The sequence below is a fragment of the Orbicella faveolata genome, unplaced genomic scaffold (assembly GCF_042242905.1).
Source record: "Orbicella faveolata isolate gen_17 unplaced genomic scaffold, um_ofav_v1 contig_13, whole genome shotgun sequence".
In the NCBI taxonomy this organism is placed as follows: Eukaryota; Metazoa; Cnidaria; class Anthozoa; order Scleractinia; family Merulinidae; genus Orbicella; species Orbicella faveolata.
Genome location: NW_028301540.1, coordinates 7,935,744 through 7,953,479, shown reverse-complemented (window position 1 = coordinate 7,953,479; position 17,736 = coordinate 7,935,744). Strand labels below are relative to the sequence as shown.

General features: G+C 39.6%; 2 protein-coding genes across 6 annotated transcripts in view; both read left to right on the top strand.

The window, feature by feature from the left end:
• The first annotated feature begins 3,026 nt into the window (after nt 1–3,026).
• LOC110047103 (uncharacterized) lies at nt 3,027–5,093 on the top strand. Its single transcript, XM_089283819.1, has 3 exons — nt 3,027–3,135; nt 3,902–3,968; nt 4,652–5,093. The coding sequence occupies exons 1-3, from the start codon at nt 3,118–3,120 to the stop codon at nt 4,999–5,001; spliced, it is 435 nt and encodes a 144-aa protein (XP_089139945.1). The 5' UTR covers nt 3,027–3,117; the 3' UTR covers nt 5,002–5,093.
• Nucleotides 5,094–8,945: 3,852 nt separating this feature from the next.
• LOC110047141 (uncharacterized) overlaps nt 8,946–17,736 on the top strand; it is a 30,342-nt gene continuing 21,551 nt past the window's right edge. For 3 of the 5 annotated variants that reach the window (XR_016205919.1, XR_016205916.1, XM_089284454.1), the window contains exon 1: nt 11,076–11,413. The gene's annotated coding sequence lies outside the window, so the exon portion shown is untranslated. Of the gene's footprint in view, nt 9,155–11,075; nt 11,414–13,850; nt 13,952–17,736 lie in introns of those variants that run through there. The other 2 variants (XR_016205917.1, XR_016205918.1) reach the window with 2 other exon arrangements.

The following is a 17,736-nucleotide window of genomic DNA, read 5'->3' as shown; positions in this document are numbered from 1 at the left end:
ACGGACCTTATACATCCTGCCGCATCCTTATATTTGTCTTATACCAATAGATATACTGACTGTGTACGAGCTGAGGAAGGCTCCCTATACAGACGATTTTATGCAGTGAATCGGCGTCTGGGTCGCCTTCTCAACGACGTAGTTGCTGGTGTAGCAGTAGAAACCATTATTTGAACGGGGTTGACGGGCCCATCCATTCCCAGAAGCAGATGGTCCACGCTTAGGCTGCCGCTTCTCCAATTCTTGAATTCGATTCATCAACAACTGCAACATCAAGGCCTGTTCGTTGTAGAGTTGCTAACGACACTGTGTATTCTAGGTTTGAAGGTTTTAGAACGTTTGGGTGCATTTTTTATGAGCGTTGTTTAAGTTTCCGTGCGCTAAGAATTATGTGTAACTGTACCAGTCGCCATCTTTTTTCCTACGGCGGATTAGAACTAAACCCATACGTCAAAGAATTCAAATAAGTCGTGCTTCCTCTATTTAGTTTAACGCGCGCCAGTTCTTTGCATATAAAGATAGGAACAGTGATGTTATGCCACGATATAATTTCCTATTATCCTTTTTCAAACTTTTAATTGTACATGCAAAATACATAGCGTGTTTCCCTCGAGATATAGAAGCACCATTCGAAGTTTGGGAGAATGAGAAATGCTTTGGGAACACAAACCGACAGGTGAGTGTTTCCAAGCTTTCCGAGTATTTCTATTTAACAATTAAATTAGGAGTTCGAGATTTCTATTGCGTGATAGTTGACGAGGGCGCAGCTCGAGTCAGCTATCACAGATAGAAATTGAGAGCGAATAGACTAATTATTTTAGTATAAATTTACCAGTCGTTCAAAACTCTTTCCGTAAATCCTCTTCACAGACACTTCAGAAACACAAATAAGCGGCCGCCAGTTCGTTAACAAGCGCACACTGCTAGGCCACTCACTATCTACAGCAGAATAGATAGTGAGTAGTGTAGCCAATCAGCGAACGGTATCCGCGATAGAACGCTAGTAGATTTATACTAAAACTCATAAGTAAAAATCTACCAGCGTTCTATCACAAATGTCGTCCTCTGATTGGCTACGTTACTCACTATCTATTATGTTGCAGATAGTGATTAGCCTAGCAGTGTGCGGTTGTTGACAAAATGGCGGTCATTTCTTTAGGTTTTCGAAGCATCTGTGAAGAGGATATAGATAATTTACTAGTCGAGACGCAGATTTGCACTAAAACAATTAGATTATTAATTCGCTCTGGATTTCTATTCGTGACAGAAATCTCGAGCTCATAATCTATTTGTTAAATAGAAACACAATTTTAAACCAATCGGCGAGTGGATTTTCTTCGGGCTCTTTTCTAACCAGATATACTGTGTATCTGATAAAACCCTTGCTAGCCTATCAGCTGAGAAACGTATTGTATTTCTAGATCGAGTAATAATAAATAAAGTTACAATTCTAAACGCTCACCTTTACTGAGGGCGTGAAACAGAGGAGTTCTGGTTCTGAAGAAGAGAAGAATTCTTTCCACGTCTTCACGCAAGCGAGATTCCTTAGGACTTCATAAAAGATGTTCCATTAGTTCTAGCATGACCTGACTAATACCTGCCGTTTTTTGATTGTTTTCTGTTCTCTTGAAATAACAGGTGTATAAAAGTGAGTATTGCGACCAGAGATTGATGAAAAAGCTATTTTCACTGGGCCATTTAACTTCTGGCAACGAATAATCACTTGTGCAACTTGAAGTTCTGATTGTTTGACGTCATCAAAAGAATTATTCAGACGATTTCCGCACAACATTCGAACAATAATGGCAAAAATTAAGTTACCAAAAAAACCTCATGGCATGATACTATTTTGAATAAAGGTAGGAAGATCTTATCGAGACCTTAGCTCTCAAGCTGACCCCGCGAGAGAAAATTGAACTTGAAGTTATCAATATTTCTATTAAAACGGACGTTTCGCGTTAGTTGAAAACACAATAACGCACGCTTTAAGCATTCTTACGAGGTTTGATATTAAATTTCTCGAGAATGCTTGGGGATTTAATCGCGGGGTCACCTAGAGAAATAAATTACAGTGAGATGTTGTAAATAGTATTCAAAAAGTTACCATGCTATCGGTAGATTTTTAGTAAATAATTTTTGCACTTATTGCTCGAACTTTGAGCGGAATCCGTCTTAATTAGAACGCAACAATTGGAAGTTATTTCAAGCATGATTGTCACTAAAACCTCTGAGAAGATATAACTACGAAGGTGCTGTTTTGTTTAGAAAGATTTCACGCGCGTACTTTGTTCAGATGCATTTAAACCATGTGCTGTTGAAGTGGCGGTGGTCTCGAGAGGTCTCCCTTATTAAACTCTTCATTTTCTCGCGTGATTTAGGAGGTATTTAAGTACATCTAGCTCTTGAAGTTGTTTCTTGGACATTTACGCTACACACCTTTTTAACTTTTGGCTTCTTAATTCTTTTGGCTAGGTTTCGTCAGCTTTAACCTCTGTTTTGCTACCTTTCGTTCTCGGGATCGATTTGTCTCGAATATGTTACGGTTCGCTCGTGCGCCAAATTTGAGAGCTACAAATTTATCATGCGGCAAATGACTCCTTCACGATCGAGTGGTCGGTTTTGGAGATCAAGTATCTATATCGGGCAATCAATTAGTCACTCGGGAAACATGACAATCAAAGAAAAACAAGTAAAACAAAACAAAACAAAACAAATAAAGCAAAACAAAACAAAGTAAAACGCAAATCAAAACAAACAAAGCAACAACAACAAAGTGGCTGAGTGGTTGAACACCAGTTCAGTTTAGGCGAGGTCGTTTGTATAGCCATAATTTACCATATCCCAGATTTTTGACTTTTTGGCTTTGACTTATTTGCTGAATGGTTACGATTTTTAGTTTCTATCGATGTCATGATAGTGAAAACCAGCAATAACTGAAAATTACGCTTTCTGTTTTCGATTCTTTGATTTTTGCTTTTCGTGAAAATGAAATGGGCCAAAGGTACACTCATCTTTCAATCTCACAATCTGCCGAGAACTGAATTGTTTATTATTTAGGCCAGCACTATATTACAATTCAGCTCACTGAAACTTACCCTGATTGGCTTCACTGCTTTCATGGAAAGGACTCGGGATGTAAGTAATTTTGAAAATGACTTTTGTATATTAAAGGTGATTTCTAAGGTAAAACACAAAACACACTTACTGCGTCTTTCAGAATTATCCAGTCAAACAATTTTTTTTGGAGTGTTTTGCTATAGCAAATCAAACGTTGCTCCTTCAGCTGTTCTTTGAAAGATGGCAAACAATAGTCGTTACAAAACGAGAGGGTCGATCCTGGGAATTTAAAGTCAGATTATTGGCCCCCTTTTTTCTGTTTTGTTTCGTGGATTTAATATGATTCCCCGAAGACATGCAGTAAGCCCGAAACAACGTCGAAGCGAAATTACCGAAAGGAAACGTTAAGTATTGGAGAAAATTTATTGCAAAAAATGTTCGTAAAAATAGCCAAGATGTTGTTACAATTGTTATTCCCAAATTAACTTAACTTTACGATTACATTTGGTTATGAAATATATCAAACTCTATAGAATGTGTTTGACCACGTTCCCAAACACCGAGAAGAGAGTGGAAAATACAACGCGAAGCGGGGTATTTTTGCGAACTCCGAATTGTTTGGAAATGTGGTCAAACACTGACTTCAATATTTGATAGCTCTTCTCAATCGAAACTAAAACTGACGAGAAAACGAAGAAAATCTGTACTAATTACGATCAGTCATCCAAACACTGTCACGGTCATGATTTCCTTTGTTTAAACTTGATAAATAGTCAGTAATGAGTTTGAGAAGCTTGAAAGGTAAAATCAATGAGATAACAGTATTCTGTATAATTCACTGCAGGCCCCCAAACCGTCCGCTCACATTGTGGGAGCTCATTTAGAAGTAGTCCACTATCCAGTCAACACAGGTATGCTTTGAGTTTTGCTTCTCCTTCTTTGAAACATATAGTTAGTGTGGTTTCATTTAATACGTACGAGAAAAGGAAAATCGGAAGCCGTTATGCTCAAGCGAGTATTGTACATTGTGTCCAGCAGCTGTTGAACATTGCAGAGTTCCCATCAAAATATCATCCTTTATACCTGTAACTGGTTTAGGCCCGTCCACTGAGTCCGGAGGAATTCGAAAAGGCCGACCGTGAACACTAATCCGTCACGAAAACGCTCTTCAAACTCGAGGGAAAACAAAACATTTTGAAAACGGGGCCTTTTGAAAACAATGTAGTCACGATAATGATGTGATTTCCCTCCCCGAGTTTCTTTTAACACAAATCCAAAATGACCGGTGATTGTTGCTTTTTCAAATTCTTCGAGGGTAGCTTGGACGGAAAACACCTGATGCGTTTTCAGAATGTTTTAGTTTTCAGTTTTTATTATTGCACACTATTTACAGAAAAACAACTTAACGTAAGATGGCTTACAATGATATAGGAAAAATGATACCTTCGTCTTCAAATTCCCCCGGCGTAGTGTGGACAGTCCCGTGGACATCAATACAGACACCTGGCAAATGCCAAAACTAAGTGGGGGGCAAAAACAACAACAAAAAAGAGCAACATAACATTGTTCCACACAAATTTAATTTACCTTTCAGTGATCACCGACTGGTCAACCAGTGACAGTCGTAGTCATCTTGCAGGTGGCATGACGTACCGTGACGGAAAGTTGACAGTGCCCAGGGCTGCAAAGTACTACATCTATGCACAGCTCTACTTCAGGAGCCTCGGGAGAGTGTTTTTTGTTGTGAATGACGATAACGCCGTTACCTTGCTTCAGCGATCGGAAACTGGGCGAGCGGAAGGCCCAAGGAACGCTTTCGGTGTATTTGACCTTAAAGCTGGTGACACCATCTCGCTGAAGATCAATTCGTGGGGAGCGCCGCAGAATGGCGTCGAATTTTGGTTCAATGGCTACCACGATTACTTCGGTGCATTCTTGATTTGAGCCTATCACGGCTAACAGTTTAGCGTGTTGCCACGTCTCCTGTCCAAATTAGTGAAAAGGTCATTAAATAAAAGAAACAGACTAGACACCGGTGATGGACTTGTTTTCTTTCTTTTTTGAAATGGCCTTCAGTTTGGTCGCATGCAATTCTAAAGAGAGGTTTAAAAGCTTTCAAGAGCACCTCTCCCAAGTGCATCATAACTCGATAATATAAAGCTAAAAGCATGAACCAATGTATTCTAAGATTGGCGCTCTACTCCAACCCTCTCATGCGAGAAATAAATTTCCGGCGAAGCGATTTGTATGCGCTATCAGCGTGCTTTATTCAAATATGGTACACGTTTACATGTGGTGAATTTGATTGCGTTGCACTGAGAACTGTTATAGCTTATGTTTTATAATATATCGAATTTTTCGCTCATTTTGATTGGTTCTAACTTATGATCAATTGAAAAGTGGACGCATATATGACGTCGTTAACAATGTTCCACAGCTTCTCAGAAATCGATCACAGAAGACGTCATCCAAAACCTCGTAAGAACAAAAAAGTGGCACACGAGGCGATAGCCGATTTAGTTCCTAGCCATTTTTTATGTACAACAACCAATTTGAGTTCGCCATTCAACCGGCACATTGCAATCCAGTGAAGTAAAATCAATAAATAAATTACAACATTTAGAGAGGAAGCCATATCAGCCTTAGCTGGTTTTCATGCGGATCTTTTTATCCTGGTCGAATTGGAATTTGGAGATGTTGGTTTTGTGGAGAAAGGAAAACCAGAGAACCCGGCAGGAGAAGAACCCTCGGAGCAATCGGGTCTTATTGGTGAGAGACGAGCGCTATCCCCGCTCCCCAAATATTTGAACGCAGTGGCGCACCCTCGCTCGCGCTCGCAGTATAAGTATCGAGATCACTTGCGATTGGTTAAATTAGTTAACCGCAATGAAGATGAGAACGATATCGAACCGTGACCCAGTTATTACGGGATCAGATCAGTGTTAGATATAAGTTTTAACAGGGAAGTAAGTTGCAATGACGAGTCAACAGCAATGAGTTAACGCGCGTGTGTTGATAATTAAAGGACGTCAAGATAATGAATTAAGATTGGTACAGCTCATTTTGGCGAATTGTACAGCGCCTAGAGCAGGCGTGGATAGGCGCTATATAAATATTTATTTATTATTTATTATTATTATTACTTGAATCCGGTTAATTAGACTGGAAATTCGCACCGAAAATTCACTCAGTGATAAAACGTCAAACTCCGTAGTCCTTCCTTTCGCGCTCTTCTCGCCGCCAGGATCTCGCGCGGCTATCATTTTCCTCGAGGGTTTTTTTTTCTTCACGTCACGCACGACGGACTGAGCGAAAGAGGGACTACTGGAAGTCTATCACGAACAGCACGTGACTGCTTGAAAAGATTTTTTTCAGTGAAATGCACTACGTATTGTATAATGTTTAATTTCTATTCTGAGAAAGTTCCGGGTAAAATGGATCACATATTGATGTAAACTCAAGAGATATCCAGATTTCACCAATATCTCTAAATGATTCATCGACAAAAACCATTTCGATGTCAGGCCCTTCCTGTTCTGATTTTTACCAATTCCGAATTTCCAGAAATGGATGTTATACATTTATAGGCTCGATCAGACCAGACTCGAGAGAACAGCAGAAACCGAGCCTATCATGCCGCTACATTGTTCTCTTTCAATCTTTCAGTCAATTCACTTTGGCGAATAGCTTTGCCAAACAAATACTCTATAAATTAAACTCTTTCCAAAGCCTGTTGGCAGAATTACAAGAATAACAAGGCCTGCGAGACGCAATTCCTACTCTTTGCTTTGCTCTGGTTACAAAGCTTTCTATTTTCGGAAAGCGAGGTAGAACGTCACACCTATCTCGAACTTTGACAACGCGGCAATTTTTCCGGGATTTTTTCTTCAAGGTTTTCTTTCGCGTCCTCACGACGGACCGAGAGAAAAAGGGACTACTGATAGTCTATTTTCGTGAGGTTGAGATCTAGTGGTCCGTATAATTAAGAAAAGTAAGCATCTATATATTTAATCTTTACAACTTACGGATCAAAGGTTGTGTTTATAATTATGAAAACGGGAAACCCCCGAGATGATGAAAGCCTGCCGACGCATCAAGGCGTCTTTCACCTTTTACTTTTGCTCTCTGCCGGCATCGAATTGCGGCAAAACTTCAAATACCGAAAAACAGTCTACTGTCCAGTGTTTCATTCATTTTGTTATTACTTCTGTTTGAGCTGACTTTAATATATGGGGCTTTATGTTCTCCTGCTTTTTGTTTATATTCCTGAACCTAACTGTCAATATTGGCATCATACAATGACCCTGATTTCAGTTCTCGTATCTTTTCGGGATTTTTCGTCCGATAAATCCGATTAGGCTAGCTCATAAAAAGAATTGAAAACCATGGGAAAGAACCGAGGAAATTTGTTATTAATAAACCGGCTACAGCCAGAATTAACTCATTTGATAATGGTTACCGCATACTCTTGAGGCGTCTGACAGCTATGTGTTTCGCTTTTGTATAGGTTGCATTTTTAACGGGAGACTGAGGTCTGAAGTTGTCTGGCCCGCCCGCCGCCACCCCATGCCCCCCTCTTATTTGCGGTTAAAAAACAATAATAAGGAAGCAAAGCCGGCATAATGAGATCTTCTCGCGCTAGTTGAAAGCTTACGCGTACGCTTTTGCGTTAGCAAGAAAACTCCCTACTCTGGTATCGAGTTAATTTGTGAGTTTCTCAAAGAATGCTTAATCATAAACAAAACCTGTTTTTGATGGTTTCTTATTGTTTCTGCTTGTTTGGCGAGTTTCCAAAAGTTTTTGAAAGGAAAGTCTGACGCGTACAAGTAGTTCTCAAACATTTATCAACCTTAAATACATATTTAAAAACTATAGAAATATTGTATGAGTTTGATGTACGTTTTTACGTATACACGAAAGTGCCGGTCCAATTGGTCAAATTTGCTGACTGTGCAAAACACGCATCAGTGGGCCCTCCTTAATATTCATCGACAACAGACAATTTATTTGATTTTTACTCAAACAAAACTGAGCAGTATCTACAGAGGCAGACTACTGGGCCTTGATGAAAAAACATCAAACGTTGCTTATAATTCAGGCGAAACTCAAACTTGCAATTTTGTTTTACTTTTCGGTCGCGATGGACTCTGGCGAAATCCCTGCAAGCGTCTGGTAAGAGGAGGGAAACTTTGAAGTTATAAAACACCGCTATATCCGACTATATCCAACTAGTTTTTCGCTGTGTTATGGAAAAGCTGTTAATCTTCATTATATGTGAAATTTAGAGTGGAGTAATTTGGAGTTCTTGTAGAAGAAGCAGCGGAACACAACTTGGTTAGTGATATAAAGCGCGACAAGCGTAAATTGGACACGGTCTTACTTCACTCAAACTGGAGCGTTTTACGACGAAAATACTTAAGCAAAATTCCAACGGACATAAACGTATTGAGTTGTGGACCAAAAATTTTAAAATTTCGGAAATTTCGGACGCCATTTCCCCCGCCTACATCCGCAAAAATCTACGCAGCATGTACGCGTGTGTGCTGCACGCGATGGCGCAATTTGTTCTAAACATAGAAAAATTGTATAGAAATGGCGCGCGCTTACGGTCTCCGTCCCCGATTTGTGTTCCGTATAAACTGGCTGCGTTCCTCTTGATAATCATGAACTTCTGGCTCATAATGTAATTTTTCTGTCGTAGAGAAAAATGTGACAGTTCAAGTCCAAAGTCAAACTGTCTATGGGTCCGGACGCACTGGACTGACAAAATTTGTTTGGCCCTTTCAAAAATCTCGACAAAATTTGTCTCTGCCAAATTTTTAATTAGTCAAGCGTGGGCGCACTGAATCACAGCAAAATATTTGTTAACCACAAGTGTCAATCACATGGATATTAACACCATCGCTTGCGCGCTTTCAATTTGATTACATGTAGTCGAGAAACTTGCACTTGTACTTGTACTCGGCTGACTCGGGTGGACATACGGATGTACAAATTGAGCAGAGCGTGGTCCTGGAGATGCAGCTGGAACGTTAATGTAGACTTGGGAACCGTAATAGTTGTACTGTGCGAACGGATCGTCATGGAGCATACCGAGGTACGAATCTTCCATGTTTATCGTTGATTGCCGCGCAAATATAAATTTAATTTTGGCGGGCTTCGGACTGAAATACTCCGACTAAAAATAGAGATCAAATTTTCTTGATTGACATTTTCCTTCAAATCATGGCGTGTAAATTGACAAATCTATCAGATTTCACGCCTGACAAAAATTTGTCCTGCTCCGAGGCAGGACGACGGCGTCTTTGAAGTTTGGGAAGCCTTGACAAAATTTGGTAGATCTAAAAATCACCGGACGCACTTGTCTCAGGGAATTGATGACAGATTTTTTCGCAAAATAAACAAAAATTTGCCCAGTGCGTCCGGGCCCTAATTCTAAAGAGTGAATATCAAAACTTCGGCCTTTTCGATTGATTACCCAGCACTGTTTGCTTTTTTTTTGGAATCACATGATTCCCGCGCTATGTATTCGCGTGATACAAGTTCCAAGCACGTTAGGTTGATTGGTCTGTATCAGTTACGCTCAGTAATTGTTATATTTAGGACTTTCGAGTGGAGTGGCATCAGCGTCTCTGTTTATCCAATGGTGTGAAAAGGGAAAAAACCCCTTGTCACGCATTGTCAAGTGGAACTTTCACTTTCGATTCCTAAAATAGAAGCTTCCTGTTTCCGCGATTGGTGTAATTTGCGGTACAAAACCCAAATACCACGATTCAGCCCTCGGTCTGTCTCTCAGGAAATCTTGGCATCGTAGGAAGACATTATCAGCTCTTTCAATGGCGAATTGTCAGTTTCATGTTTTGGGTTTTTCATTCCACTAAAATTCAAATCATCTCAGTTGTACAGGTATCGATAACCGCGGGAAAGTCCCGAGGAACTTTGTCAGTAACTTATGAGACCGCCCGGAAAGTATGTGTTTCCTTTTCGCTTAGTTGGCACTCTCAGGATTGGAAAAGAGGAGGTCCGGAACTCTTAAGGGTGCGTGAATCGCATCTGAAAGAATCATATCGGAAAGCTAAAGAAAACTTCACGTGACATTTGTGCCTCTTATTGACATGCGATTGCATGGTGGTCTTGGATGTTTCGTATTAATAAATAAAAGTCTACTGTATTATTCAAAATAAAAATTTTATTGCTTGCCTTATGTGTCTTTTAGCGTCATGCTCATGGACTAATATGTGTCTGTCAGCATTTTTGATAACAGACACATGTCAAAATTAATTGAATGGTGCTACGGTAAGCAGTTTTATAAATAGACATTGAGTGCAGTTCTTGGAAATGTTTGTCTGCCAAGTGTTTACTGGATCGCAAGTGCAAACTGAGAAATGATTGGATAGTCGCTTGAAATCAAAGCAATGTAATTACTATAATCTGTTGTTTTCGTCTAGATATTGATTAAGATGATTGATTTAGAGGTACAAGCCGTGGCACGTAGGTATGGCGCCCTTTTAGAATGTGCTGAGAAAGCAGTTTCAGTAATACAACCCGCAGCCGCACCTGCGAGTTGTAAACAACAAAAATATAGCCATGCTTCTCTTTATAAAATCCAAAGCTGTCCACGTGACAAATGGGTATGACAAGGCAACATGCATAGCTTGTGTTATGAGATGAAAACATATGTTACATCGGTAAAAACCGTGTTACACAAACGAACAGGATCAGGGCCGCACGCGAATTGTCTCTTTGCCTCATCGTATGCCAAGTGATCCAATCAGGAGTGACGTCTAGGAAGTTAAAATCATGCTACGACTTCTTTAAATTCTCCCGCACTCAGTGATGAAGAAAAAAAGCACTTTATTTCATTTCATTTCATTTCATTTTGTTTATTGTAGACCATTATACACAAAGTCATGGTGCTTCGTTGTCGTCATTCATCATAGCTGATCCATTTATCTTTTTTATCATTTATCTTTTTATCAATATTTTTTCCTATTTATGTTGTGGCTAGGCCGGCCAAACGAATCCAGCAAACTTAAATATTGGTTAAGACATCTCCAAAAACTAGCCTTAAATTCCTGTTTATCCGAAACGGCGTTTTGAGGGCCGATAGACAAACCTAAACACTTCCTGAACAGCTTTCCATGTTTGGGCCTATCACGTGGTACCCTGAAGTCAACTTTTAGGCGTGTTGATTTTGCCTGTTGGAAGCGAAGAAAGGTGAACCATATCGCTCTTTCTGCTTTCGTTTCTACAGACAATCAATATCGTGAAGTAACTTTCCTGGTTCGATTTGTCCATCGAGCCAGCACTGGTTACTATAGACACGCCATCAGCGGCGATTCGACCGCGCTTTAAGGTGAGTCCTGACCATTATTTAATAGGAATCTTTCTCAAATTGACGTTTGAAATTATTGTTCATTGATGGGTAGATGTGATCATCCTAGTTTTTAGTTCGTTAGTACAATCGATTTTTTTCGAATTTGCGTCTTACATCTATTTGCAAAGGGACTGTAGTAACTACATGGCAACTTAACTGAATACGTACAGTGGATTCGAATGTGCGCTCTTCAGACGTGAAGCGTAGCTGTATCTGATTTGTGAACACTGCCCAAGTGTTTCACTTGCTCGATCGCTCGATTACTGGGCATCGTATTAAAAAAGAACAGATTTTAACTGGGACAACAGCGCAAAACTACCCAGTAAAGTTCTGCCCTGTTATGACGTCGCTGTTTGTAAAGATGTCGTCTGGATCGAGTTTGGAGTGGGAACTAAGACTATAATGGATGTCGAGACACTGTTGAGAGGCATTTCGAATTTTGAAATTAAGAAAATTTGCAAGATAGGACTTACAACATAGATTGATTTGATTTTAATACTATGCAGGCCGCTTTTTGGCTTAGAACATAGACTCCGGATTGTTTCGTTGCCGAAAAAATTTGCAGGCATCTTTATCAGTGCATGACATCTGTCATCTATTTGTGTCACGCACTGGAGCGTTAATTTGCATTCGCAGCACGCAACTGGTCTATGTAAAGAAAAGGGAACGTCGCTAAACAAAAGGTTTAATGAGCAGAATAATGGCCTGTGCACGACCGTTATAATTCTTGGTACATTTCTTTGCCGTTCAGTACAAAACAACAACGTGAAATGACGAAATTCTGCGTTGTCCAGAGAACTTGAACCACGAAAGCTAATTTTTTTATTTTTATTTCAAATGTTTCGCCCTGTCCGAGATTCAATTTCGTGATGGTTTTGACAAGAAGGAAAATGAAACAAAGGAAAACGACTTTAGGGTATCGCGAGATTCGTAGGTAAAACATAAGATAAAGATCATTTTTTAATCGACGTTGTCCTCGGCGTTTCTTAAGCTCCCAAAAGCAGGTACACAACGCGAGGGTTATACCGGGAAAATATAATCTGAAATAGCTCAGTCCGTGTTTTCTGTTTTCTTCCAGGTATTGAGTGTATTCATTATTCCCCGAAACTGATTTGCATATTGTTGTTCAGATCCGAGAGCTGCTTTTAGGGGTTTTTCCCTTTAGTAGGCGGGTTGTTTATTAAAAACGTCCGCAGTTGTCCGCCGGAAGAAAACATTCTCTGTCCAAGCTTTGTTACTTTTTTGGGTAGAACAATAAAATATCTAGTCTCCTGTTCGATTTTAAGCCAGTCTGTAATACGTGTGCGTGTTTTGTTTTTCCATTTCGTGCGTTAACAGTTCAGAAATACAGTGGTTTTCAACTGAGTTTGACGTCATGTGTCGCCATCAATTTCTGAAATCCAAAACTAAAGAGACCCTAAAGGTTTTATCCTCATCAGGCATAAGAGGTACTAAATTTCTATTTGTTTACAACTTTCCAGCTCAATAGCGTCCTTCGTTTGGAAACCAGCGCATTTTAAATTTCGGAGTTATGGCGGTGCGTACCACACGGGTTGAAATTATGATAACAATATGCACAGCAATTCGCATAAAGAATAACTAAAAACTTTGGCTCATATATTCGTGCAATTTTCTACCTTAATTTTTACTATGGTTTCAACCCGTGCGGTATTTTTGAGAAAGACATCATTTTCTCAAATTCTCAAACAAGACTTGGAACAAGGAAAATTAATGGCGGCCGTAAATTCTCTGAAATAAAAGTCCAAAAACTGCGGGTTCTAATGTTCGTAACAGATTTAAATTTGGAAATATATTTAGGAAAGACCTATTGTGTACGAAAATGTAAAGAGATGGATATCGAGAATTTCATCATAGTAGCACTTTAATAATGGACCTTTCTACCGATGTCACGAAATATCAATATCTGTTCTTATTTTTCAGATAAACAAAAACCACCGCAAGAGATCAATTCATTATGCCGGCGCTTGTCTCCTCACCTACCAGGCAATTCTTTGTAAAAATTGGCAAATTTGGGGTCCCGTATTCTCATGAGTTTGCAACAGATTCTTAGGAGACTACGCAGAGTGTGATACAATATTCTAAGTGACTAAACAGCTGTTTTCATATGATTATTGAAATAGTCTCACATATACAACCCCTTTTGAAAGTGTAATTTGAAAGTGTCGTGTCAGCGCGATGAACCTTTTCCTTCAAATAAACGTGACGTCTCGGTGAAAAAAAGCTGATTCTGCGAATTGGAAGGGAATTTTCGATATGCGAAACCCCCAGTTCCAGAGAAAGTAATCAAGCTAGCTTTATTTAAGCTCTGTTTTTGAGCTGACTGATCAGTTACTGCGAAGGCTGCATGGACTGATTGCCGGGTCTGTTGTCACATAATAAATCTCTTTTCGTTTAGTCGTACTTGTCCACAAACTTCTTGATGCCGAAGAAACTCGACAGCTAACTTGTGGCGTGGAACAAGGAATTCAACTTTTAATCGGACGTTCAAATTCACAGGTGAGGGAATAAATTGGCAGTAGCCAATTCTAATGCTTTGGGATTTAATCAAAAAACAGAAATATTACCAGGAAACATAATCGGGGACGGAGATCGTGAGTCTCGGGATTCGCGCGCACCTATAATATGGGACAATTTTTCTATTTTTAGAACAAATTGCGCCATCCTGACGTCATATATCCGCGCGGATTCACGCACAAGTCGGGGGCTCTCGCGTGGATGTTGTCACGTTGCGTGATCAAATGGTGAGAGTTAAGAGATTCTCTTGCGTATTTTTCACAGCGATGGCAGGGAATAAGGCAGGGAATACGAACCAGGGCGCTTATATGTAGTTTTATGCTCTGAGCTAACGGAAAAGGTGGGTTTTTCAGGGTCGAAAACAAGACTTCAATCTCGCGCTGGGAATGAATAATGAGATCTGCTCACGCTAGTTGTAAGCTTACGCGTATGTCTTTGCGTTTGTTCTGACCTAAGAATGTAGCAAGAAAACTCTCTACTCTGGTATCGAATTAATTTGTGAGTTTCTCAGACAATGGTTCGTCATAACAAAAACCTGTTTAGATGGTTTCTTATTGTTTCTGCTTGTTTGGTGAGTTTGCAAAAGTTTTTGAAAGGAAAGTCTGACGCGTACAATTAGCTCATTTGCATAGTGCAGCTCGTGCAGTTTCCAGTCCGAGTCGGTGTTTTCAATTGTCAACAAATCTTGACAAAGATTTCTGTCGTTATCTTTTGTGCTGAGATGCTGTAACAAATTTCACGAACGCAAAAAAGGCTACTAACATCATGTGTGTTTCTTCAACATAAGCATAGTGAAGTTTTGCACTGCGAAAATGAAAATAGACAAGGAGTTTTGATACCTCGATCAACCAAATCGAAATCGTTATTCCAAGTTGATTAAAGAAAGCGTCATCGTAACTTTGCTGATTATTTCTGCTTTATTCACATATTTTCAGCTTAGCTTTTAATATGTTCTCAAACATTTATCAATCTTAAACATATTTAAAAACTGTAGAGTTATTGTTTGAGTTCGATGTACGCTTTCACACGAAAGTGCGGCGGAAGTACAATTTGTCATGTTTACTGACTACAAAACATGCATCGGCGGGCGCTCTCATTCATCGACAACAGAGAATTTACTGGATTTTTACACGAATAAAACTGAGCAGTATCTACGGACGTAAAGTTATTGGGCCTTGATGAAACATCAAGCGTTGCTTACAATTCAAGCGAAACTCAAACAAGCAATTATTTTGTTTTACTATTCGGTCGCGGTAGACTGACAAATTCCTCGCAAGCGTGTGGCAAGAGGAACTAGGAAACTATGAAGTCCTGAAGCTCAGCTATATCTAAATATATCCAGCTAGTTTTTTGCTGTGTAATGGAAGAGCGGTTAACCTTCAACATATGTGAAATTTAAAGTGGAGTAATATACAGCTCATGTAAAAGAAGCACCCGTCGGAACACAACTTGGTCAGCGATATATATAAGCTTACAGCGGAACATACCTAAATTCGACACTGTCTTACTCCACTCAAACTGGAGCAGCTTACGACGAAAATACTTAAGCAAAATTCCAACAGACGTAAACGCGTTGAGTTGTGGGCCAAAAACATGAAAAATGTCGGGAATTTCGGACGCCATTTCCCCCGCGCGACATCCCCAAAAATTCTCGCAGCATGTACGCGCGTGTGCCGCAGGCGATGGCGCAATTTGTTCTAAAAATAGAATTATTGTCCCATATCATAGGGACAACCCCAATACTAGAAATGGCGCGCGCTTACGGTCTCCGTCCCCGATTATGGCTCCTGATATTACTCGATTTTACGAACACACCACCTAGGTAGAAAAAAATATAAAAAATAAAGAAAAACATCAAAAAATTATCAAAATTATGCTGCATCGCAAATACAATTAAAATTTACGCGGTCCTAAATTGTCTTTTCGGTGAATATGTATTGCGATGATCTGACGATCATTTCTGCTTTTCACACATACATGCATCCATATTTTACTGAACTTTCCCACGATAATCACTGAAAACTGTATTTAAACAAAAGATTGCATACGCAATGAAAAACAACATAAGAGATGCAATATTCAAGTATGCTGTATTGGATATCTGTCGAATTCTATACCCCACTTGGAGTATATCGCGGCGAATGCTTTGCATTTGACGGACCAATTTGCCGCTAGGAAAATGTCTACTTCGACGGGTTTTTTTTTTTCTTTTGTTGCTGTTGTTTTTGATTCTCGATGGTGATTCCAAGAATTTACATTTTATACAATTTTTTTTCCGCAAAAAGAGAATGAGGTCTTGGTTGGTCGGGAGATGGGACATTTCCCAAAAGCCGAGGGTTATACGGGCGTGACCATGTTTGTGTCACTCTCAGGTTACTGTCGTGTGTCTGTATGTCTTGAAGAAAAGCAGATGCGCAGTAAACAGTGCTAGTGCTAGAGATACTGAAAGATTTCTCGTGCAAGGGTTAAGATACCTTGCAGTAGTGTGTCAAGCAGCCAACGCTGAGATGTCACCGATATTCTCTTTCGTTGTCTGTCTAATTCTAAAATCAACAAGAGGGGGCATTAAGGGCTTGCAATATTTCGGTAACTTTAACTAACTCTGCCTAACTGCAGTATTGCGTTAGTTTCGTAAAAACCTGAAAAATGCATCTTTTTAACGTGTTGGTTGATCATAATGAGATCTGTCCTTCTTTTTCGGGGATTCTAATCGTTTTGGAAACAAGCTGATACAGGGTCATTTCGTCGCGTGAGTTAGTGTAATTAGCGTAAGAAAAAATGTCGCGAAAAGTTGTTGTGAGACGGGCTCAGGCTTTTTCATTCGCGCGTTATTCAGTTAAGTGTTTCACCCAAATTTCTAGAGTTTTGTATGAAGAAGCCATGTTGGTGCCCTTCCGAGGGGCACGAACATGGCGGCCGTAAAGTAACAGAAACATCTTACATTTAGTTTTGCTAATGAAGCGAAAAGTTATTACTCTAGAATTCCGACACATTGAAAGTAATAATTCTTCTAGAGCAAGAACTGCTCAGTCAGTAGCAAAAACATAAAAGATAACTCCCCTTTTGACCGACGCGAAAGCCTGTTTTAATGTCACGCAATGCATACACTTGGAAATTCAAACGTCCTCTATAACTGAGGAACCCTGTCGAGCTTAAACGTTGTAAAGCATCAAGTTCTTAGAGGGTCTTATATCTGATGGAACTAAGACTTCAGAAGAATTGGTAATTTTCAATTTTGGGAAATGATGACGTCACATGAAGACCGGTAATACCTCCTTAAATTTCAGATTCGCATTTTTTTCACCTCTTCCTTCCCAATTGCAATTTTAAAGCAAAAAACATAAAACAAAACAAAACAAAAACAGGCGGAGGACTGTAAACTGCAGGATTCATCTGTCGTCCTCTTCACTATGTCTTTTTTTATTCTGCATTCCTTTGTAAGTCCCCTTGCCATTCACTTTTCTAATTAAATCAGTTGCCAAAAGAATTCCAATTTGTGCAAGCATTGCAAGGAATCGATCGTCCGTTTTGCTGGCTACTTGCAATGACAAATCAGTTTCCAACCAACACTTTTTATGCTCCTACAGAAAAGCTGTAGTTTCCAAAATTGACCGAACAGGTTTTCACTGTGGCTTTCCAAACAAAACAAACTTGACCACAAACTTCCTCAAGTTGAAATTATTTTCTCTGGCTTTGTGTCATTTAGATCCTTTCCTTTTTTCTTGCCGGAACTGATATTTCTGAGTTTATTAAGTCGACACTCTTTG

What these genes read in the sequence shown, in the direction of transcription:
- LOC110047103 (XM_089283819.1), top strand. An exon ending in CCACTATCCAGTCAACACAG is followed by an intron (nt 3,969 to 4,651) that starts GTATGCTTTGAG and finishes TTTACCTTTCAG; the next exon opens with TGATCACCGACTGGTCAACC.